At 38.8% G+C, this 23,981-nt stretch overlaps 1 protein-coding gene across 1 annotated transcript; it reads right to left on the bottom strand.

The window, feature by feature from the left end:
- Window positions 1–584: 584 nt before the first annotated feature.
- Window positions 585–13,980, bottom strand: LOC140270474 (uncharacterized). The gene is made up of 4 exons (XM_072365629.1): window positions 13,892–13,980; window positions 13,621–13,774; window positions 13,125–13,285; window positions 585–13,083 (listed from the first exon to the last, which is right to left on the bottom strand). The coding sequence occupies exons 1-4, from the start codon at window positions 13,931–13,933 to the stop codon at window positions 1,549–1,551; spliced, it is 11,892 nt and encodes a 3,963-aa protein (XP_072221730.1). The 5' UTR covers window positions 13,934–13,980; the 3' UTR covers window positions 585–1,548.
- Between the last annotated feature and the right edge of the window lie 10,001 nt (window positions 13,981–23,981).

Below are 23,981 nucleotides of genomic sequence, written 5' to 3'. Positions count from 1 at the left end.
TAATTTGCCATATAAAAACGGTAAAAGTTGGATTTACAGACCTGAATATGTCGCTTCCTTCTATATACTACATTTTTAATATTAAGGTAACGTTCTCGAAAGGCTTTACATCGATACCTGTTTAAAAGTAGGTCCGTAAAGCTGGAAAATATTCATGCTTTGTCTAATTAAACGACCACAAAGAGATTTCGCTGTGTCACTTAATTAACCCTCTATATTAGCTGGTCATTTTTACCCTGTGACCATGTTGATGGAAAATATTCTTGTGAGCTGTGTCTCCATCTAGTGTTGCAAATGCATATTTATTAATGCCTCCCCCGACAAGGTTGTATCAAACGTCATAATCTTTGTAGGGATTATGAAATTTAGAATTCTTTTGGATGGAAGGGTGACTTTATATTTGAGGAGCTCAGCCCTTTTTGACCAAATCTAAAATGTTTTAATTTTTAACCAGGCGAACTTGAATAATTTATTTATTTTCAAATGGACCCATTTCGGTCAATCAAATCAAATAGACGAAGAACATTCAAAGGTGTGACAAGTTAATATGAAATACGAGCTGTCATCATCAACCCCGGACACAGTTTTACGTTTGATAGTATTTATTTATTGTGTATAACTTTGCAAACACATCGAGTCAAAGCCTATCAGAATACAAACAGGGGCAGTGACCAAAAAAATAACTCATAGGCCTATAAAGCTATTTACACGGCCAGTTCAACATCCCTATTTTTACAGAGATATTGAAATAAAACATATTAGACAGATTTAGTCATTATTTTAGCAAATTAGATTCTACCTAGCAAATTATTAGAAATATCGTCGCAGCAGTGCACAAGCTGAATTGAACATTTCATTTTCAGTTTTGCATTGCTTTTGTCTAGTTACATATCAATTACAACAACATATGAATGATACATGTACATATTCTCTTTTCTCATATGGCGCTTGGCTCTATTGTAGATATTCTCTACTGTAAGCTTTATGGTGAAGTTCCCATATACACATCTTGAATTGTTAGTGAAATCGAAACAGTCTCAAAACAGTCAAGTTTTTCAAAAGAATCCAGAGTTGACCATCCTGTGAAGTATTACAAGTATATTGGTCAACATTTTACATTACAAATTACAAACTGACAAAAAGATTCACGTGTTTTTTTAAGCAAAAAACAAAACATTCTGTAGCCTAAGCAAGAATATGTTGTGAAGCCTTGATATATAATGTAGTAAAGGCAATCATTTACACAGCTTATTACCAACCCCATCACATTGCCCCCCCTTGCTATAATAATCCATTCATTTATAAGTCAGTAAACATGCAAGGTGACTTCAGATCATCGTGATCATACCCGGACATTAATAAATCACTTCCTGTTATTGGTCAGTGTAGCCAGTCAACGGTCTTTTCCTTCTTGCCAGCATGCTTTTTCTTTCAGTTTCCACTCACATGATCGTAATGAGTCAAATTCAAAATCAAATTCAAAGTCCATCAACCGTGAAGGATGGGCTATGAGGAATTGGATCTTTGAATATGTATTTCTATCTTGTTTCACTTCTCAGCCTCATCAAAGAACCTCATTTTTTCAGAGTGTACAGAGTCTTTAAGCCGTTGTATGGATGAAGCTGTGTCTCCTGAGATGGGCTCGGGGGTGCCAAATATATGTGTAATTTGCTTAGTTATGACAACTGTTTCTTTGCTGTCACTTCTTTCACTTGACGTTTCCATAAGTAAGTGCCTCTCAAACACTGTTCTCTTGCCACTTTGCAAGTCTCCGCCAGTCCATGATGCAGCTTCCTTTGCTTCAGATTTTAAAGGTTGTCCTCCAGGTGACTGGATTGGGAGAGCAGTCAGTAGCTTGGCATGCTGTGTTTCTGGGGTCGCGTGTATATTTGATGTAATGACATGTATTTTTCCTGATTCCAATCTGATTGTGTCTTCAGATGAAGACGAAACTCCAGAGGATAAAATGGTGATTTTCTCAGGCAAGTCGGGAACATCTGAGATCAGCTCTGTCCTTGTGGTAGAAGTAACAATGTCACTGTGAATCTCTCCAAGACCTGCAGCAGCACTCGGGTCAGTGTATTTGACAGTAACCTTTGTTGGGGAAGATAAGGACAGGCCAATATGCTCACTTGTGATTGTAGAACTTATATCAGCAAAGGCATCTGATGATTGGACAGAACAGGTGGGACTCATTTCCTCATCCCAGGTTTCCCCTACTGGGCTCTTCTCGTCCTTTTGCTCACCTTTTACAGAAATATTGGCTGGTTCTGATGGGGAGGATAGGCCAAACTTTGGAAATTTAAACCAACCTGCCTTCTCAGGACTTTTGGCGGTGTCTTGCTTTGACTTTGTTTCATTTTCCTTTGCTTCCGAATGCTTTTCATCTGTTACATGGACTTCCTTTAAAGTTTCCAGATTTTGTTCGTCTTTGTCCACTTTCAGAACATCAAATTCAACATCAATAGTCTTGAGGATCTCACCAAAGGATGTTAAAGACAATTTTGGTGATTTAGTCTCTCCTCTTGGGTCAACCTTCATTTCCAGTTGATCTTCTTTATGTTCACTGTCAACAGGGACATATTCTTCTTCAGGTTTCGGTTTTGAAAAACTCAGCCTCGGCATTTTAAAGGATGGTAGTCTGAATTTACTTGGAGATCCATGAGTCACGCATTCAGTCTCTGCCTTTGGTGTTTCAGAATCTAATATTGCTGCTTTGGAAACATCTATTTTATAAGGTGTATTTGGGTCTTTGATGATGACAGTAACATCCTCCTTCAGCTTAGTTTCATCAGTTTCATCCACTTTTTCCTCACTGTTTGCTTCTCTGGTAACGTCATAAGATGCACTGCCAAATTTCGGCATTGTCAGTGTTGGCATTTTGAATTTTAATGATGATCTTCTAGCATCTCTTGACTTAGCTTCAATCTCAGAATCAGTCATTTCTATACCAGTTGAATAATCTTTGACTTCATCTTCTGGCAGTTTGACATCTATGTCTTTCTGAGATAAATTCAAATTAGCTTCAGGTCCTTTTGCTTTTGGTCCTTGACCATCATCTCCAGCTTCAAGCTCAGGACCTTTAATTTCCATTTCATGGGGTTCATCTTTTACACCTACATCTGGAACAGAAGGTTCTTTAATGCTTGCCTTTGAAAAGGAAAACCTGGGAAGTGAAAATTTTGTTTTTTTTAAGTGTGTATCAAGTTCTGCAGCAGTAGACTCTTCCACTGACATAGTCCCTGAAGGTTCTTTGACATCAGTATCTGGAAGACAGACATCTGCTTTGATCTCTGGTGATGTAACATCAAGTTTGGGTGTTTCAATGTTGATATCAACGTCAGGGGCTCTACCACTTGTTCTTGAAAATGAAATCTTTGGGAAAGTCCAGTATGGTCGTTTTAACGCAGCCTCAACCTCAACTGCAGGTACATCTGGTACTGAGACAACACTCTCATCTACTTTGACCGCAACGTTAGGAAGCTGTACTTCAGCACTGGTTTCTGGTAGTCTAGCATCTACAGGTTTACCTTCTTTAGATTTTGTAACCACAGATAAGCCCTCAGTGTCAATGCTAGGTACTGCATCAATTTCTTTGTCTTTGTTTATAGCCGGTACTTCCACACTAAGCTGTGGAGTTGCAGCTCCAAATTTGGGTAATGTGATGGTGGGCATCTTAACTTTTGATGATTTAAGTTCAACATTACCTGGTTGAGCTTTGATTTCCGGAGCATTAATTTCCACTGCAGCGGAAGGTTGTTTAATTCCAACATCCGGATGTTGAACTTCAGCCTTGATTTCAGGAAGTGTGACATCTACATCCTTCTTTGACATGCTCAGATCTTTCATTTTCGGCATTGTGATGCCAAACTTTGGCATTTTAAACTTGCTTTCTTGTCCTGTTTCAATTTCTGGTGGCTTGACTTCAAATTCAGCTTGGCTACCTTCTACTTGACACATTGATAAACTGTCATCAACTTCAGGTTCTTTTGTACTTTGCTTTGAAAATGAAAATCTAGGTAATGAAAACCTTGGCTTTTTCAATTTAGCATCAAGATCTGTCACAGTTTCACCATCTATTGGAGTTCTTGAGGATTCTTTGATGTCCATATCTGGAGGATGTAAGTCTGTTTTCGTGTCTGGTATTGTAATGTGATCTTCAAGGTTGATATCAGTCTCAGGGGCCTTACTGTTTCCCTTTGAAAATGAAAATCTTGGCAACGTCCAGCTTGTCTTTTTCGCTTCAACATTCCCTTCTATCAGTGGTGCATCAGAAACTGAAAAAGAGATTTCAACATCTGAAGGCTTGACTTCGGTTTTTGTTTCCTCCACTTTTAGACCCGCTCCATCCGCTTTAACATCTTTGTTCATATCAGGTCCCTCCACACTGGTTTGAAGTGTATCAGCTCCAAATTTTAGTAATTTGAATGTCGGCGTTTTAAATTTTGATGGTGACCCTTCAACATTACTTGCCTGAAAATCAACTTGGTGAACTTCACTTTCGGCAGGTTTTTTTAGCTCATGATCAGGGAGTTTGACATCAACTTTGGCCTCTGGTAGTGTCACATCTACATCTGTCTTTGGCAGGCTTAAATCAACATCTGGGCCTTTTGCTTGTTGCACAGAGAAACCAAGACTTGGCAGTTTGAATTTGCTTCCTTTTCCTTCATGTTCTGTTCCTTCAGTTTTATAATCTACTGATGGGCCTGTAGTTTCAATGCTGGGTGCTGTAATGGTAACTGTAAGAACCTCATCAGTTTCAGCTCCCCCTGTTTTGACATCTTTGTCCAAAGCAGATACTTCTATTGTGGAACTTGGAGTGCCGAGCCCAAATTTAGGTAATTTGAATGTTGGCATCTTGAATTTGGACGGTGATCCTTCCACATTCTTTGTGTCAATTTTGATCTCTGAAGCTTTGGTTTCCACATCAATAGAGGGTTTCTTTAGTTTAATATCAGGGAGTTTGACTTCAGCTTCGACCTCTGGTAGTGTCACATCTACATCGGTCTTTGGCAAACTTAAATCAACATCTGGGCCTTTTGCTTGTTGCACAGAGAAACCAAGACTTGGCAGTTTGAGTTTGCTTCCTTTCCCTTCATGTTCTGTTCCTTCAGTTTTATAATCTACTGATGGGCCTGTAGTTTCAATGCTGGTTGCTGCAATGTTGACTGTAAGAACCTCATCAGTTTCAGCTCCCCCTGTTTTGACATCTTTGTCCAAAGCAGATACTTCTACTGTGGAACTTGGAGTGCCAAACCCAAATTTAGGTAATTTGAATGTTGGCATCTTGAATTTGGACGGTGATCCTTCCACATTCTTTGTGTCAATTTTGATCTCTGAAGCTTTGGTTTCCACATCAATAGAGGGTTTCTTTAGTTTAATATCAGGGAGTTTGACTTCAGCTTCGACCTCTGGTAGTGTCACATCTACATCGGTCTTTGGCAGGCTTAAATCAACATCTGGGCCTTTTGCTTGTTGCACAGAGAAACCAAGATTTGGCAGTTTGAATTTGCTTCCTTTTCCTTCATGTTCTCTTCCTTCAGTTTTAAAATCTACTGATGGGCCTGTAGTTTCAATGCTGGTTGCTGCAGTGTTGACTGTAAGAACCTCATCAGTTTCAGCTCCCCCTGTTTTGACATCTTTGTCCAAAGCAGATACTTCTATTGTGGAACTTGGAGTGCCAAACCCAAATTTTGGTAATTTAAATGTTGGCATCTTGAATTTGGACGGTGATCCCTCTGCATCCTTTGTATCAACTTTGATCTCAGAAGCTTTGGTTTCCACATCAATAGAGGGTTTCTTTAGTTTAAGATCAGGGAGTTTGACTTCAGCTTCGACCTCTGGTAGTGTCACATCTACATCGGTCTTTGGCAGGCTTAAATCAACATCTGGGCCTTTTGCTTGTTGCCCAGAGATGCCAAGACTTGGAAATTTCAGTTTGCTTCCTTTTCCCTCCTGTTCACTTTTTGTGGTTTTTAAATCTACTGATGGATGTTCAGTTTCAATGCTGGGTGCTGTAAAGTTAACTGTAAGAACCTCATCAGTTTCAGCTCCCCCTGTTTTGACATCTTTGTCCAAAGCAGGTGCTTCTACTGTCGAGCTTGGAGTGCCAAGCCCAAATTTTGGTAATTTGAATGTCGGCATCTTGAATTTGGACGGTGATCCTTCGACATCCTTTGTAATAACTTTAAACTCAGGAGCTGATATTTCTACTTCTGTAGACATTGTTTTCAATTTGACATCCGGGAGGTCGACTTCAGCTTTGGCGTCTGGTAGTGTCACATCTACATCTGTTTGGCATAAATCAATGTCAGACCCTTTTCCTTGAGGTACAGACAGACCAAGGCTTGGCAATTTAAACTTGCTTCCTTTTCCCTCATGTTCACTTTCTGTAATTTTCACATCTATTAGTAGCCCCTCAGTGTCAACACAGTGTGCTGCAGAATTAACTGCTCGAGCCCCTTCAGGAATCTTTATGTCAGCTCCATCTATTTCTACATCTTTGTCCATCGTAGATTCCCCTAAAGTTGCACTTGGGGTGCCAACTCCAAACTTTGGTAATTTAAATGTTGGCATTTTAAATTTCAAAGATGATCTCTCTGTGTCCTTTGTCAAAGTTTTGATCTCAGGAGCTTCAATTTCCTTTTCAGAAGAAGGTTTTTTCACATCAGCATCCAGGAGTTTGACTTCAGCTTTGGCCTCCAGTATAGTCACATCTACATCTTTCATTGATAATCTTAAATCAGACCCTTTTGCTTCGGGCATAGATAAACCAAGACTTGGCAGTTTAAACTTGCTTCCTTTTCCATCATATTCAGCTCCTGCAGTTTTGATATCTACTGATGGTCCTTCGATGTCAGTGCTGGGTGCAGCAATGGTAACTGTAAGAACCTCCTCAGAAATCTGAGCATGAGCTCCCGCTATTTTGGCATCTTTGTCCAAAGCAGGTACTTCCACAGTGGAACTAGCAGGGCCAAGTCCAAATTTTGGTAATTTGAATGTTGGCATCTTAAATTTTGATGGTGATCCCTCTGCATCCTTTGTCACAACTTTGATCTCAGAAGATTTGGTGTCGATTTCAACAAAGGGTTTTTTCAGCTGAATTTGAGGGAGTTTGACTTCACTTTCAGGTAGTGCCACATCTTCATATTTCTTTGATAAACTTAAATCTACTTCAGGCGTAGCTCCCTTTTGCATTGTGATTTCTGGTGCTTCCATTTCTATTTTCAATCCACCTTTCACTTCCATTTTACCCTCTGGAATTTCAACATTCTTGTTCTGAAAACTGGCATCAATTCCTGAGGCCTTAACACTTGGTTTTGAAAAAGAAAATTTTGGCATTGAGAACTTTGTCTTTTTCAATTTTGCATCAGCATCAACATCTTGCTGTGGCTCTATCACAATATTACTCAAGGACTCTTTGACTTCAACCTCTGGCATGTGAACCTCTGCTCTAACTTTCGTCAAATCTGCACTTGGCATAGACGCCTGTATGTTAGCTCCATCAATTTTGAATCCTTTTTCTGTATCAGGTACTTCAGCAATGACATTTGGTGTTGTGACACCAAACTTTGGAAATTTGAATGTTGGCAATTTAAATTTTGATGGCGATCCTTTTACACTGGTTGATGGAGGCTCAATCTGAGCAGCTTTGATGTCCTCTATAGCTGAAGGATCTTTTAAATCAGCTGCTTTGGCCTCTGGTAGTGTGATGTCTATTCCTGTCTTTGATAAGCCAAAATCAACTTGAGGTCCTTCTACTTTTGACTCCAACTTTCCTAATGTTGGCGTTTCAAACTGGATAACCTTTCCATCAGATCCCCCCTTGGATTGCTGGAGTTCCATTTTCATATCAGGTTTTTTAATCTCTATATTGACGTCTGGAATTGAAACATCCACCTTTCCAAGATTAACATCGCATTCAGGGACTTTTGGGAGTTGAACATCAGCTTTACCCTTTGGTAATTTTACATTTGCATCTTTCTTTGATAAGCTTAAATCCTTTCCAGGCCCATGAATATTTGGCAATGATATTCCAAATTTTGGCATTTTGGATTTGCTTTCTTTTCCCTCACCTTCAGTTACTTCATACTTCATTTTCACCTTGAGAGATTGATCCTCAATATCAATATTTTGTGCCACAACGTCAACTGAAGCTTCATTTTTAGTCATTTCAAATGTAGATTCTTCAACTTTTATCTCTTCCATATCGGGTGTGTCTGCACTGACAGCAGCTCTAAATTTTGGAAATTTGAATGTTGGCAGCTTAAACTTTGATGGCGATTGTTCCACACTTAACTGATCTTGGATTTCAGGGGCCTTGATTTCCACTTTGCCAGAAAGTTCTTTGAGTTCATCTTCAGGCGTTTTGACTTCAGTTTTTGCTTCTGCCAGTGTCACATCTGCATCTTTCAAGTTTAAATCAGTTCCGGGCCCTTTCATTTTTGGCTTTGCAATTCCCAACTTTGGCATTTTGAATCTGCCTCCTTGTCCTTCAATTTTAACATGAGCCTGCAATGGTTTGTTTTGTACTTCGGGTTTTTCAGCTTCGGCTCTTCCCTCTTGCATCATAAGCTCTGCTTTTCCAACACTGACTTCGATTTCAGAAGCTTCTGGGAATACCACATCAGCTTCAGTCTCTGGTCGTGTGGTATCTGTTGCTCTCTTTGGTAAGTTTAGATTTATATCAGGCCCTTTGACTTTAGGCATAGAGAAACTGATATTTGGCATTTTTAACACTGAAGATGATCGTTCTGTATCATCAGCTGCAATTTCACTCTCGGGAGCAGTGATTTCTATTTTTGTAGAAGGTGCTTTTGGTTCAGCATCAGGGATGTCGATGTCTGCTTTGGCTTCTGGTGTTGTGATATCTACTGCTTTCTTTGAAAGTCCAAGATGAAATTCAGGTCCTTTTACTTTTGGCATTTTGATACCAAACTTTGGCATTTTTATCTTTTCTTCTTGGCCGTCATGTTGACCCTTAGTCTCTAGGGCCTGCATTTCCAGTTCAGGTTTTTCAATGTCTACAGGGACCTCTTGAATCGAAACATCAGATTTTTCTAGATCAATCTTTGGAAGTTTGACATCACCTTTGGGCTCAGGTAATGTGAAATCTGCTTCTTTTTTTGACAGACTTAGATCTATCTTAGGTCCTTTTACCTTTGGCATAGAAAAGCCTAGATGTGGCATTTTAAACTTGCTTCCTTTTGCTTCAATTTCAGGTCCTGTAGTTTTTAGATCTACCGAAGGGCCCTCAACATTTATACTGGGTCCTGTAATGCCACCTGAAAACTCCTCTTCTGGCACACTAATGCCAGCTATAGTAATTTTCACATCTTTGTCCATGTCAGGTATTTCCCCAGAGATTTTTGGACCTTCAGTCTGAAGTTTTGATAGTTCAAATGTTGTCATCTTAAATTTTGATGCTGATCCTTCAACATCCTGTTGAACTGCAATCTTGGGAGCTGTGCCCACCTGCTTCATACCCAGGTCTGGTAAACTAACATCATCATCCTTCTGTGATAGGTTCAAATCTACTTCAGGCCCTTTCACTTTTGTCACTGAAATTCCTAACTTTGGCATTTTGAACTTGTGTTCTTGTCCATCAGGTTCACCCTCAATCTGTAAAGATTCGATTCCAAGTTCTGCTTTTTCTACTTCTGTCTTTTGCTCTGGCATAGACACATCTATGCTAGCATCTTTCGTCTCTACTAGTGTGACATCTGCATCTTTCTTTGACAAACTTATATCGAATTCAGGACCTTTTATTTTTGGCATTTTGATCCCAAATTTTGGCATTTTGAATTTGCCTCCATGTACATCATGTTCATCTTCTGTGTGTAAAGATTTTATTTCCATTTCAGGTTTTTCAACCTCTGTCTTTTGCTCTGAAACAGAGATATCTAGGTTTCCTGGAGTAACTTCAGTTTCAGATGTTTTTTGGAGTTGGACCTGAGCTTTAGCCTGTGGTAGTTTGTCATCTGCATCCTTCTTTGACAAGCGTAAATCAAGTTCAGGGCCTTTAAATTTTGGCATTTTGATTCCAAACTTTGGCATTTTGAACCTGCTTCCTTGTCCTTGAAGTTCTACTTGAGTCCCCAAAGCTTTTATTTCCATTTCAGTTTTTTCTTCATCAATCTTTTGTTCTGTAATGGAAGCATGTGCTCCTCCAAGAGAATCATCTGTCTCAGGAGCCTTTGGGATTTGGACCTCAACATGGGCCTCTTGTATCTTGACATCAGAGTCTTTGCTTGACAGGCTTAATTCAGCTTCAGAGCCTTTTATTCTTGGCATTTTGATTCCAAACTTTGCCATCTTCAGTTTACTTCCATGTCCATCAAGTTCCCCTTCAACACTCAGAGGTTTGACACCTATTTCAGGTTGGCCTACATCCATCTTTTGGTCTGGGACAGAAACATCTACTCTTCCAAGAGAAAAGTCAGTCTGATAACCCTCTGAAGGTTTGGCCTCTGGGACTTGGACCTCCTCTGTAGCATCTGGTAATTTGACATCGTCATCTTTCTTTGACAAGCTTACATCAAATTCAGAGCCTTTAATTTTGGGAATTTTGATTCCAAATTTTGGCATTTTCAATTTGCTTGCTTGCCCATCCAGTTCACCTTGAAACTCTGGGGATTTGATTTCCAGTTCAGGTTTTTCTGCCTCCATCTTTTGCTCTTGAATATAAACATCTGCGCTTCCAAGAGTAACGTCCATCCCAGGGGCTCCTGGAAGTTGGACCTCAGCTTTACCCTTTACTTGTGTGACAGCTACATTTTTATTTGCAGTGCTTAAATCAATTCTCGTTCCTTTCACCTTTGGGATGGAGATACCAAGTTGTGGCAGTTTAAACTTGCTACCCTTTCCTTCTTTCTCAAGAGTTTTTATGCCAGCCTCAGCAATGTCTATAGCCTTATCTCCACTGAGCAATTTTTCACTTTGCTCCTCAGCTTCTACAGCCTTTTCTTCACTTTTGATCTCCGGAAAGTAAATGTCAGCCATTGGTTTTGCATCAATAGTTAAATCACAAACTGTTAGGCCACCATCTTTTTTGGCTGCTGACTCATCTTCAGTGTTTTCAGTGGTGTTGATTTCAGATATTTTAACATCACTTATGATTCCTCCAGTCTGCTTCTTGCCTTTCTTTGTTTCAGTTTTTGACTTAAAATCTTTTTTCTGAGAGATGTTTTGCTTTGGCATGTCAATCCCAATGTCAGGTATCCTTATGTCTGGTGTTGTTATCCCAAAACTAGGCATTGTTAGCTTTGTCTTTTTTGATTTCTTATGTGATTCCTTTGTGGCTGCCAATTCATGTTCAGATTCACATTTATGTTCTTGAAGAATAGTTGCTTCTTGTGGAGTTCCTTTTCCAAGTGGTATGATGTCTTCTCTTTTTAAGGGCTTAGTTTCAGTGTCTTTGTGGCTGTCCTTTAGTTTAGTTTCATGTTCCTTTTTAGTTATTTTTAAATCTACCTTGGTTTCACTTAAAAGTTCCTCAGATGTTAATCCAACGGGTGTGATCTTTGGTAGTTTGACTGTGGTTTTGGAGATTTCTGGAGAGGCACTCATCTCAAACATGGTCAAGTCTGCCTCGTGTTTAGCTACCACTTTAGTAGGTGTTTTTACAGATATTCTTTGAGCATTTGCATCTATAACAGTAACTTCTTCGGGGATAGGCATCCCAGATGTGTCAAGTTGAGGCAGTTTATATCCAGGCAATTTTGAAACTGCCTGTTTTACACTGTCAACATCAATTGACATTTGAACAGTTTCAGTTTGAATTTCATGATAATGTCCTGTGAAATCAGCTTTAGGCTCTTTAAATCTTTTGGCCGTGGCGCTCATGGACATGTCCTCCATACCTGGAATCTCAATGTCTTCACGTTTGGGAAGTTGTGTTGTGAAAACACAACTTTTTGACAGACCTTCTTTGCCTTTGTCACCCTCAGTAGTGAACTGCTCAGTTTTAGATGTGGTTACTGTAGCATTCATAATTTGTATATCTTCCTCTGTAGTAATGTCACTTGGGCCTATTTTAGGAATTTTCAATGTTGGACCAGGCTTTGTTGCTTGCTTTTGTTTCGTGTCCTTGCCTTTCTGTGTTTTTTCCTCACCTTTCTGTTGATGCTTCCGCACAAATGCAACATCAGATATATCAAGCTCCACCTTTGGCAAACTTATCTGTGGTATCATAGATTTGGATGAGATTACCCTTGGACTTTCACTGCAAATAATTTGGTTATTAGCATCAACTGCAGGTTGACCTACCTGTAGTGTTGTGTTTAACTCTAATTTTTCAGGTTGATCTTCTTTTTCAATACTTGCTCCAAGAGTTTTTAGCCTTTTTGGAGATGATTTTGCTTTCCCATCTTTCTTGTGTGATTTATCCTTCCCCAAAATTTTCATTTTTAATTCAGACTTCTCTTTCTTCTTTTTCTTCCCATCAGGTGACTTGAGACCCGATGGGCTTTCCTGATCAGCAAGAGCCACAGTTAGATCTGTTGTTTTCAAAGTGCTATCTATACTGATAAGTTCCACTTTGTGTTGAACTGTTTGAGTATCAATCTGGGTTTGAATGTTTTGCTCAGGCCTTAAGCTCTCCTCTGCCTTCAAATCCTCAGTCACATATACTTCTGGTGTTTCTCTTGAGGGTCCATCAAGGCTTTCAGGTGAAAGCAAATCAGATTCTTGTGTTTGGTGAATGTCACTACTTATTTGGCCAGTTGTTGGAGCGTCTGTGTCCTGGTCTTCAGACGAACTTATGGGGCCTCTCTTTGTTAGAGCAGAGAGCTTTATCTTGTGCTTCTTCTTTCCTTTCAGAGCATCCTGAGACTTTATAGGTGACTCTGTGTCACTTGTAGTTGGACTAAGCTCGAGCTTTCTCTGCTCATCAGCTTCTGAAGAACTGTGAGACCTTGTAAAACGTGATTTTCGTCCTTTTCCAAAGGACGGAAACTTCGGCCATGAAATGCGGGCATCCCCGCGTCTTTTGGTTTTTCCTTGCTCCCTCATCTCTGTGGAATAGATCTCTTCCTCCTGTTGAGCAACAGAAATATTGGATATGAGATTTTGTCCCATTATTACCTCTCAAAAAAAGTAAGAGCAGACAAATTGAAACTAGTTACAGGGATAGCATCAGATTCGATGGCTGTTTCAGTCTCTGTGATGTCTGGTTTGCGTTTCAAGCAAAGCTTCACTTTGTAAGCCTGAGCGTGCTCCAGAATCTGAATGGCATCCTCATATGACACGTTGTCAAAATACACAGTGGCGCTCAGAATCTGATCACCTGCATAAAACAGGGAAAATTTTACAGAAACTTTAGAAAAGATGACTGTTGGACTGTTTTTGTAAACAAACGATAAGGCTAAATAAACTTATGCACATCATAGTTCATGATCTTTCTGTTTGCAGTTCGAAACTTGATTCCTTTCATGAATGTTCATTTTAAATTACTTTAAGTGTAAAAACCATGAATTCATTCAGTAGCCCCAGTGACCATCTTAATCATTAATCCCACATTTATCAGTACTGTCATATGTAAAAAATTAAATAAGAATGATAAAAAAGAAAATAAATTTAATGTAAACTCAGCAGTTGCTTCATTTCCAGCTGATAATTTACCTTCTTTCACTTTTAAACTTTTCGAGGCAGGAGACTCTGGTACCACTTCCTTAATGAAGATCCCCTCTTTCCCACCTCCACCATAAACAAGACCCTCTGCACATCCATCTTTGGCTGTTTTCACAATCACCCCGGCCTCAGGGCTGTCAACTTCCTGCCCACACATGAAAAAGAGAGAGGCATTCTTCTGTAAGCTGTGTTATTCTCTACTTCAGTACTGTTTGAAGGGATTCACAGGCACAGGACAGAGGAGAAGGTGTGAATGTCTCACCTTTACTTTACTCATCTTTGGAGTCGAGCGCTTTTCAAACATGGACCCAAGCCCAGACTTTTTAGTTTTGTGTCCACTCCCACTTTTGAGATCATGCTCTGCTTCACACTAAAAGGAAAAGTGTCACTGAAGTTACTGGACTAGATGAAAACACTGCACTCAAATATAATTAAAACAGGGAAGCACCAGATTTTAATTAACCTGCCGTAGCTGCATTTAATCAATCGTTGTTAATATTTGTACATTTTGTCCATTAAGGCATATCAGGACTTATGATCTAAATATCAAAGTATGTCTACATATCGTAGTGTAAGAAGAGAATCAGCATTTCATCAATATTTCTGTTGTGAAAGCATTTAGGGGGGTGAAATTCCTTGGCCTTAATTTGAGTGAATTACACAATTTGAGTGACCAAGTGACCACTGAGTAACACAATAACTTTTTTTTTTTTAAGTATTTAGCTTTTCCCATAGAAGACCAAGCAGTAAATGTTTGTTTCTCAGTAGCAAGCTTCTGAGGAAACAATAAGAGACCACAGAACCTTAATCAAAAAGGTTATTAAAGGAGTTGAGAGTTGGGTGAAGATGAATTTATATTATGAGAGCCAAACACAGCAGCTTTACAATGTGCTGCGGCACTTTACACTGTCTGCTTTTACTCATTGTGATCATGACTGTACAATGACATATTATGTTGATTGTTTCCAGTGGAGAGGGCTTATAAAAAAGGGATTAATAGAATATTTTCTAAAACACAGGTAAGGGAATTCAATACAAATTACAAATTTTATGCAAATTCATGTGAATAACAATGCAGTCAGATTTCACTGACTTTACTTTAGGCATTGAAGACACAGTTTCTGCTTTATGAGGGAATTTGCATAATCTTGGCTTCGTTATACATAACATCCATAACTGAGCCAAATATACAACCTCGCCTCTCTTGGTCACAAGCTTATTCCTTTAACTTCATTTATCTACGGCCTGAACAAAATAGGTCACAAATAGATATTTGAATGACTCAGTGTGCGGACATGCAATGAGGTAACCAAGTTATGCTTTGCTCCCTGTAGTAACCAGATTTGTGAAATGCAATGTTAACAAGAAACATTGAGGTGAACGCTGAAGTGAGGAATTAAGATAAGCACATTTTTTGCCAGAGGAACTCGTTTCCTTGGTCATATTTATTTTGGAAATGCAAACAAACTGTTTTTCTGATTTATTTCCTTAAACTGTTTTCTTTTACTGCTCTGTTTTTTATGTCTGTGTAACTCAGCAGTATTTTTGTGCACAGTACCTCTCTGTCGGTGTATTTTGCTGCTTCAGGATACTCCTCGACGGGGGATGATCCTTGCGGCCGCGGTCTCTCCCCCCCTACAAATTGAGGTGGCTCTTCACATAGCTGCATGAACACAATCAGTTAATACCAAAACAAAACAGTTCATCACAACAGCCATCACTTCAAAGATATATGCATATTGTGAAACTGTGAAATATCAAACACTTGAGTTCAAATTTAAATGTTTGATATCTAATGCTCTTATTAGAAGTGTGTTTCCATGGAAAGCAATTTTGGCCAGTCTGTCAGTAAAACACTGGTATAGAGCAAACCACCTCCAGAAGAATTCTTCTAATATTCCCATGACATTTTGTGCTGGCGTGATTACCAAAGGATTTATTCTAAAAACAATCTCAGCTTCAAAATTGAGTTTTTGGAAGAGCCTTCACCAATTATCAGATACAATTAAATTAGATAGCATTGATATATTACGTTTTTGTAGATTAAATTCACAACACAAATGTGTAGTGGGTGATGAAGAATCAAAACAGAGAGACACTAAATCAGGCATTCATTTTACTTCCACTCACTGAATCGTCATCTGTGGCAGGCTCTGGAGCTCGCAGCCTTCGCCCAGCTCCTGTTCACAAAAACATAGAACATTACAACCAAAAAATCCTCTCATATGATTTCTTTAGATGTTGTACAGCTTCATTCCTCCAGATTCTACACACACAAACTTTTTCTTGGAAATATTTTTACTCTTTCTACCTACATGAAGCTAAAAGTAAACTAGCTTTAACTTGATTCAGTCATAGCCTGGACACAAGAATAGTTTAATGTGTTCTTGCAGAATGTGTCTGGGTTTGATTCAATTACTTTTCGGGGGAACAACCTCGAGACAAGTTAATAAACAACTAGGATGGTGGCCACTGATGTGAGACAGTTATTTGAATCAGTTCAATGCAAAAAAAAAAAAAGAATGCTGTTTTCTTTAAAAGAGGAAGAAACAACAGAGTTGTTACTTTGTATTTTTAACTGCCGATTGTTACTCAACATGTTTGCTTGCTCTGATTGGTTTTAGATCTAGTCGGTGGCATCTAAAGGAATTTTGTTTTGAGTCTGTTGATAACACCGAGTGGAAACCAGAAATGAACTGACGCTTTTAAGATGCATTTAACAAGTAAAGGAATGTATTTTTGTGTTTAATTGTAGAAAACTACATCTTAAAGCAGATGGAGGCCACAGAAAACAGAGAAAACTAGACTGATGTTTGTCTGTGTTTGTATTTTCTCAACAGTAAGCTCAGACTTCCACCCAGTCTGACTACTGGCACCTGTTTTGAGGCTCAGAGAGACACTGGAGCCGATGATGAGACTATTTAGAGTTCTTCCTGGCAATAATTCCCCCAGAGACCAACTGCCTCATTCGTCTGGTAAGTGATCCTTATTGATCCTCACATTAAACTCTACTGTCTCTCAGCCCCTCAAGGTTGCCAAAAAGGGTACGTCTGACTCCGAACAAATCTGCTTGGCCAGATTTTTATTGTTATTACCCACTCTGACATCTAATCTATGTTTAATTTGATGACTTTATAAATACTGTTTTACTCGTTTCATTTTGGGAGGTCTCTCAGTATCAGCATCCCTGCTAATATGAAGTTCCAAAAGTTTCAGATAAAGAAAAAAGCAAACCCTAAAGTGTATAGATTAATTCAAATGAAGGCCTATTGAGAATAAGTTTAGACTTCGCACACTTTTCTGTCAGTAGATGCTAGTTTTTTTTTTCATTCCTACAAGGAGAATCAAATTATTAAACTAAAAATTAAGTGTTTGGTCTTTGAACACCTAATTGTTCTTTTTATAATGCATGATAGCTGACAAGTTTAACTGTCTTCTTCTGAGACATTGAACTCTACTCCAATCAAGATAATAAATACCCATATGTGGGTATTATTCCTGTCAAGATCTTTGAGGATTCAAGTGACAAATAACTGACGATTGAAACCAAGATAAATGAACAACTAGATTATATGATTGTTTTGAAATATGGACAACAGTCAACAGTAAATGCTGAGAAAGCAAGCAATGCTTTAAAGTATGAAGCAGTAGATGCTTTTGCACAACACAGCTCTTTCAACCAACCATCACACTCCACCCTATGCTGTACAGTAATGCATGTCACATGAGGAGCTCTTACAGCTTGTGTAAGTGCATATGAGGGAAGTTAAGGCAAGAGCGTGATAGTTTCAAATCTTCCTACCTTGTCCGGGCGCATTTTTGTCTCAAGGCTGATAATTTGAAAGCTTAAAGAATCATCAGATCGTATTACAACTCAGCTGTTTTATTCCTGCCGATAAAAAATGTATTCCATGTATCATCGTCACCACTCATCCTGTGAACTCACACTGACTTACCTCACCAGTCTAGATGTGCTACAAAGCACAATGATTAGAAAATTTCCTTCCAGCTGCCTGCACCATTAAGTCAAGTAAGAGTTGAAGAGTCCTTATCATGCATAAAAAAAACAATCCTTCTCTAGTTTCACTGACAAAATCGTCTCAGATTTTCTTTTTTTTTCACTTGGGCCAATTCAGCAGAATCACAATTCAACTGCTCACCTACCTTCAGCTGCTGTTTTTCTAACGCCTGGAAGTAAACTGATGTGTTAGTAAGATGCTATCTTATCCTCCCTTAAACCGTCGTGGTGTGTGTTTGACAGCCAAACTGGCTTAAGTGTTTTGCTCAGCCTCAAATAAAAGGAGGCGGGACACTGTTAGGTTGCAGTCATACCTTGCCTGAATTTGTGTCACTCCCAAACCGAATTTAGTGTTTTCTAAAGGTCCTCATTGTGACTTTGGCTTAGGAGTTTAACTCTTTGCACCTCAAGAAAGTAGTAATTATTCAACATTCATAGTTATCATGCCATTGCGGTTTATCTCTATATTATGTTTTTCAATTAAATTATTTTAATCTTTGATGTCTTTAACATCTATTTAAATTGAACTGTTTCTATTACTACAACTACTTTAAACTCTCTTTTTTTGCAGTTGATGATGATATCATACAGCTTATAGACTTTGCCACTAAACAAAATGGAAAGTTAGTTTCTGTAATTTAATCACTTTAAATCTTTTTACAAAAATAAGTTCAGTACTTTTTATTACCAAATTGAGAACAACTGAGAGTAATCACTGAATCACTGGCTTATTTTATAATACTAAGGAACCTTAATAGTGCAGTATAGGGCCCATGGAAACTAATGGATGCCGCACTGCAGTCCCAGGATTATAGATCAAAGCAAACTGTGCCAAAATGAAAACTTTAAGGGGTTCAGCAGCTTGTTGGGCTCTCCTATGAGAGCCAGTCATATTTGTTCATTTTTTTTCCACTGTTGGTACTTTGACCAAACCAGTTGCAATAAAATAGAGCACAGAAGCTTGGATTACAACACACAAATAGGGATTAACTTCCTTCCATTTTAAGGACACCATTGCACAGCTATATTTTAACATAACAAATATTTGATTACTTCTACGTTTAGATTTAGATCAAATTTTGAACAGTTAACCTTTAATGAGGGCTTCAGGTTCCCCAATAAAAAACAAAGCACAAAACACATTCCTAATCAGTAGAACCTCTGTAAACCAACATATGTGAACACCCCTTAATGCCAAATACACCCGAACTAATAGCATTCACATCAGCCTCAGTTGTCATTTTTTGTTTAGCACTAAAAAGTTGTTAATACAAGACACAAATGTTGCCGCATTCATGTTAAAGTGAATTTGCTTAAAATCATGTTAGCATAATTTTGAGCCTCTTATCAAATATGCTTGAGACAGGTGCCTTATCTTTGGATAAGCACTACAATTATGGTTTTGAAAGACAAAAAGCATGGTTTGCTAGGTAGTGCTAAGTCTGCTTCTCGTTGACATGGTACACACAAAATGAAAAAAACACTAAGCCATTGCAACCTTTTATAGATATATGCAATAAAATACATAAAAGTGAATCTTGAAACGCAAATAGATCTTTTGTATAGATATGGGGTCATATTCATATTCATTTTCAGTCATATAAAACTAATTAGAAATGGAAGTAGTTAGTTAAGGTGTGAAGGTTTCTGCAGAGATACTAAGTGTTTACAGCTGAACCTCTGTGGAATGAGAAGTTCAAGAAGTTAATCTGTGGATGATTATATAAATCTATTAAGTTAACTGGAGCTCCGGGGTCACACAAGGCTAAAAAGTCTCATATGAATTGTCTCAACTAGACATCTAATGTAGTAATCGATCATAGTTTTAACATGCTTTGTGAGCATTATTGGGGTTTTAGACCCTCTTTGAAATAATTGGATTATGTATTTCTTTTTATTCACCTCTTCATTTTGAACGGGTTGTCCCAGACAAACTACTGGGACCGCACCATGTAGAAACTCCTTTCTCAAATATTTATCATGTGGTTGCTGTACAGGTCACAATAACAGCTCCCAAAATGTCCAAATCACAAAGCAGAGCTATGAAAAGAGAATCTACATACAGCGTAATGAAAAAAGAATATGATCCTGATCCTGAAATATGAAATCTAGATCTGTGTGGGAATTACTTGTTAAGTTACAACCACATTGACTAAGGGATGAAATTTATAATCTCATTCAAAAGATAACACCCAAATACATGTTTTTGGCTTGTATTTAATAGGTGCATCATGTGAATATAAAATAGAAGAAACACATATATACATTCATAAGTAATCAGCTAGTAATATCAGTCATTTAAAAATTCCCTTATCCAAATAACTACACAGTATCTCTCCCTTATTATTTAAACAAGTGGTAGTTAGTGTTTTAAACAGCCTTTCTGAACCCAACGTGATACTTCAAGCCTTAGGTGAAAAATTAGAACTCTGACCAAACATCTGCAGTCAGTAACTCTGCAAACTCCTATAGTTCATGTATGTGGGATTTCAATGTTATATAGATTAATTTTCCACCAGAAAAAAAAATTAATAACTAGAAGATGGGATCTCTGTCTGATTTCAAATGGTATGATCTGAGACTGTTTACCTAGTTGGGGTATCATCAGATAGTGTAAATATTTATAAAGCTGTGTCCTGATGTAGTAATTTTACTTTGGTTGCAATAATCTGCAGATTTACAAGCACAAGCAGTGGCTGAGACGTTGGTAGTTGAGGTCCTGATGATTCATATGTGGGTGCAGCTCATCCCTCAGTGCCTGGGCAAACTTGATATTGAGCTTAAAGGCTGGCTCTCATGTGTTAAACTCATGTGTGGTAACACACTGATCTGTCACTTAACATTGTGCCGCTGCTGATTCAAACAATACAACCTTACAAAGAGAAAAAGTTCAGTTTGAGAAATATGAATTGTTCTTGACTGAAAGTTAGTTGTCTATCCTCAGCTCATCTCTTACATAAGTGCCTTCTGCTCTTGTTCGTGCTTCCTGTGTAAAAGTGCCTGGAAGGCTCCCTGAGGCTCAACTCTTCACTAAGCTAATATAAAGTCATACAGCTCATTATTTGTGCTCTTGGATTTGGATTCTGCTCATTTTTTGTTTAACAGATAGCTCCTTTCACTCGGGGGCGCTTTGCTTGGATCCAAATCCTAATGAGATTTGGGTGAAGGAGAAAAAAAAACAATTCGATTTTCTGTGTGGATTATAAGAACATGAGACTGCAAAAGCGCATGCTTTCAATCTATTCATCTGCAGCAGACTTACAGCCGGTTTCTTCACAGCTCTGGAATTTGCATCTCAATCTGCCTATGTTCAAACGACATGCAGTTACACAAAAATACAGAGATGAGACATAACTCATATCTATCAACGAAGTTTGCAAACACCCCACAGTGTTTGTTTTGACTGAGTGTACCAAGTGACTTCGATTTAAAGACAGTCATTTAGGGCAGTTACTCAATTAGAGGGTCTGATTGATATACTATCTAGAATGGCATGGTTTGTTAAACATAAGTTATTTTGCCAATTACTGCCTTACTTTTTCCTCGACTCAGACCATGTAAATAGATTTTAAAGAATGAATTCCAGGCCTCTGAGAGTAGCCTCAGTCTGCTTTTAACCAAAGTGCTAGTCTCTTAAGATCTTTACAGAATCCAGTAAGTAAATCGATTACATGGGAAAACACTGAATTAAAACAGAAATTAGGAGCCAATCCTGACAACAAGAAAGATGTTGTACATGATTGTGTGTGCATGTGTGTGAGAGAGAGAGATCGTGGCAGAATGTGGTCCTGGAGACACCTGCTGTAGGGACGGAGCTACCAAAATTGTGACGTCTGTCTGTTTGCAGACAGCTCTATCAAAACAACTGTGTCACAACTGTGTAAGATTCCGGCATGATATTGAGAACGAAGTCCTGGTTTGATGATGAGTGTTCTCTAAAAACATGCTGGTGTCACGATGGGGTGTCAAAGCCTTCTCAACATCTGTCCAACCATCACCTACATAAGGGAATGTTTACCTGCTTGATGCCTCAGGCAACTTACAACTAGTGCAAAGACTGACTCTTTTCAAAGAAGGAGTGACTCTAGCCAAACATAGAAACTATTGAACTGAAGTACAACTAATATCAGAGTAGGATGTCTGAGTCTGAGGCCGATGGTCCAAACTTTCTCAGAATTGTCTGTTTCAAGCTCTACTGTCAAGTAAGTCAGCCTCTCTGCCACTCTGATAATTCCCAAGCCTGCTACCCTCTGTGTCGCTCTCTGTCCTTGAGCATCGCCTGAAGCCTCTCAGAGCAACACGAACCTCTCCACGTCTGAGGTAATTCAAAGTGGCAGACACACAGCAACAGTATCAGTATTTAATGTAATGTGTGAAACAATGTCCACTAATCACAAGCATAATACTGTTCCTAACTACTTTTCAGAGTATTAGCACAAGGAAGCTATAAGTTTAGCCACAAGGTCAGCCTGTCACAATAATTTATTTATTATTCGAGTCAGATATAACCATGACAGATATATATTGTCTTTTTGTGTGTTTGAATGTTACCAGTGTGGTTTTAACTAGTATTAAGTGATTGCAGCATATTTATCCAAAACGTCTCTGATAAATTAATAGAAAATCTTTTGCTGAGACATGACTTGCTGTCATTTCTGAATGTGCCGCTTCTGTTTTCTAATCTGCACTCTGTCTGATCAGGGCTCAGGCAGCTCCGCCACACAAACACAAAAAACAGGCTGACAGTGACAGTGAGCCAGTCGAAGTCAAAGGATAATATATTACATATCCAACAGGTATTCCGTATTCTCAATAAAAAGCATATTTTCCAGTCAGAAAGTTCAGAAAATCGTAACAACAAAAGCATATATCTCAATCATTAAAATGATCATACTTGCGCCTATCTATTTAATTTGTGGTTTTGTTTTTCTATTCATATAGGATATTTTTTTTAGTTTCTACATTCAGATATGCATGCTTCTTTGAAAGGATTGAACTACCTGTTCAACTACCATCATGTCAGTAACTAAGAATAGTCCTAACATTGTTAATCACAATTATGTTTGGCACAATATTTTATCCAAATAAGATCTGTTATCACAATATATGAGGCAAAAAATGTTTATCACCTTCCGTTGACCCTGCATGTAACGTGCATTTTAAGGGACAAGGATTTTCAATCGTAAAGACCATGGAATTGTTGCTCATGCATCAGAAAACGTTCATTATACTTAATGACTGAATGGATTGTACATGGGTGAGTAAGTGAAATCTACAGGAACTGTTCCCCACGGAACGCTTAAAGGTGAGTGTCATGAGCAACTGAAAACCATAACGTTGACGTCTTATCTCAATTTAAAGATTACATACAGCTTCATAGCTCAAACTCAGTGACAGACTGTTTCTTTTCATGAAATGTCGAAATGTGAACATTTATGAAGAAAATCAGCAATTTTCCTTTTTGTGTTAAATTCATTTTTTGTTTTTGTGAAAACATCTATGAGTTGTTTGTTCAGTACAGTCTACCCTAAGCGCTCTGAAATTTTATTTTATGTATCTTTTTTTTTAAAAAAAACAACAAGCTTGAAGCACATAAAGCTTGAAGTTATAGAATTTAGATCTGTGCTTGGTTCCAGCATAGGTATTGTTATGTTATTTTGTCAATAGTTTTGCAAGCCTGGTTTCTGCTTTGCTCATCTGTCAGACGAAAAAGGTGTCTTTGCATTTCAGCCATTTGATTCAAACAAACAGCTGGAAGGATAGAGGAGAGCTGCAGACAACCCCCATCATGACATCTTCAAACACTCCTCTGCACTCTGCAGACACACCCAGCGCTCACTGCAGGTCAGCATCAGCACCAGCTGCCTCAAGCACGCTCACAGCCTCACAGCATCTCAAACATGCGCTCAAACACAGTCTCTCCCATCGCAATACTGAACCCTGCTGCTGAATCAGTAAACTGCTCAGGGGACAACGACACAGACATCGTCACAGTGGAGAAAAACAAAGCAGAGAGAGTAAAGAGCCCACCCGTCCCTGAGGAGGCATGGTGCCAGTTGGGGAACGCCAAGTGGAAGCAGTCACACATGATGGCAGAAGAGGTGGCGGCAGACGCGGCAGAGATGAGGTCCTGGGACGGGCAGGCCAAAGGGATGGAGGGAGGGATGGCAGTGGAGGGTTAGGCAGGTGCTGCTGCTGCCCACCACCTCGTCCTGAGGCAGCCTGTCTGAGCAGGACAGTCAGTCGCAGCGTAGCGAGGGATGAGTTGCAGAAATAACCAGAGCCAGAGGAGAGTGTGAGAGCTTGCCGCTGCCTTCTCTCTCTTCGAGACGTG

Source organism: Leuresthes tenuis, unplaced genomic scaffold (genome assembly GCF_036924035.1).
Source record: "Leuresthes tenuis unplaced genomic scaffold, fLeuTen1.0.hap1 SCAF_15, whole genome shotgun sequence".
NCBI classification, from domain to species: Eukaryota; Metazoa; Chordata; class Actinopteri; order Atheriniformes; family Atherinopsidae; genus Leuresthes; species Leuresthes tenuis.
The sequence above is the reverse complement of the archived record's forward strand: the minus strand, read 5'-3'. Positions and strand labels throughout refer to the sequence as shown.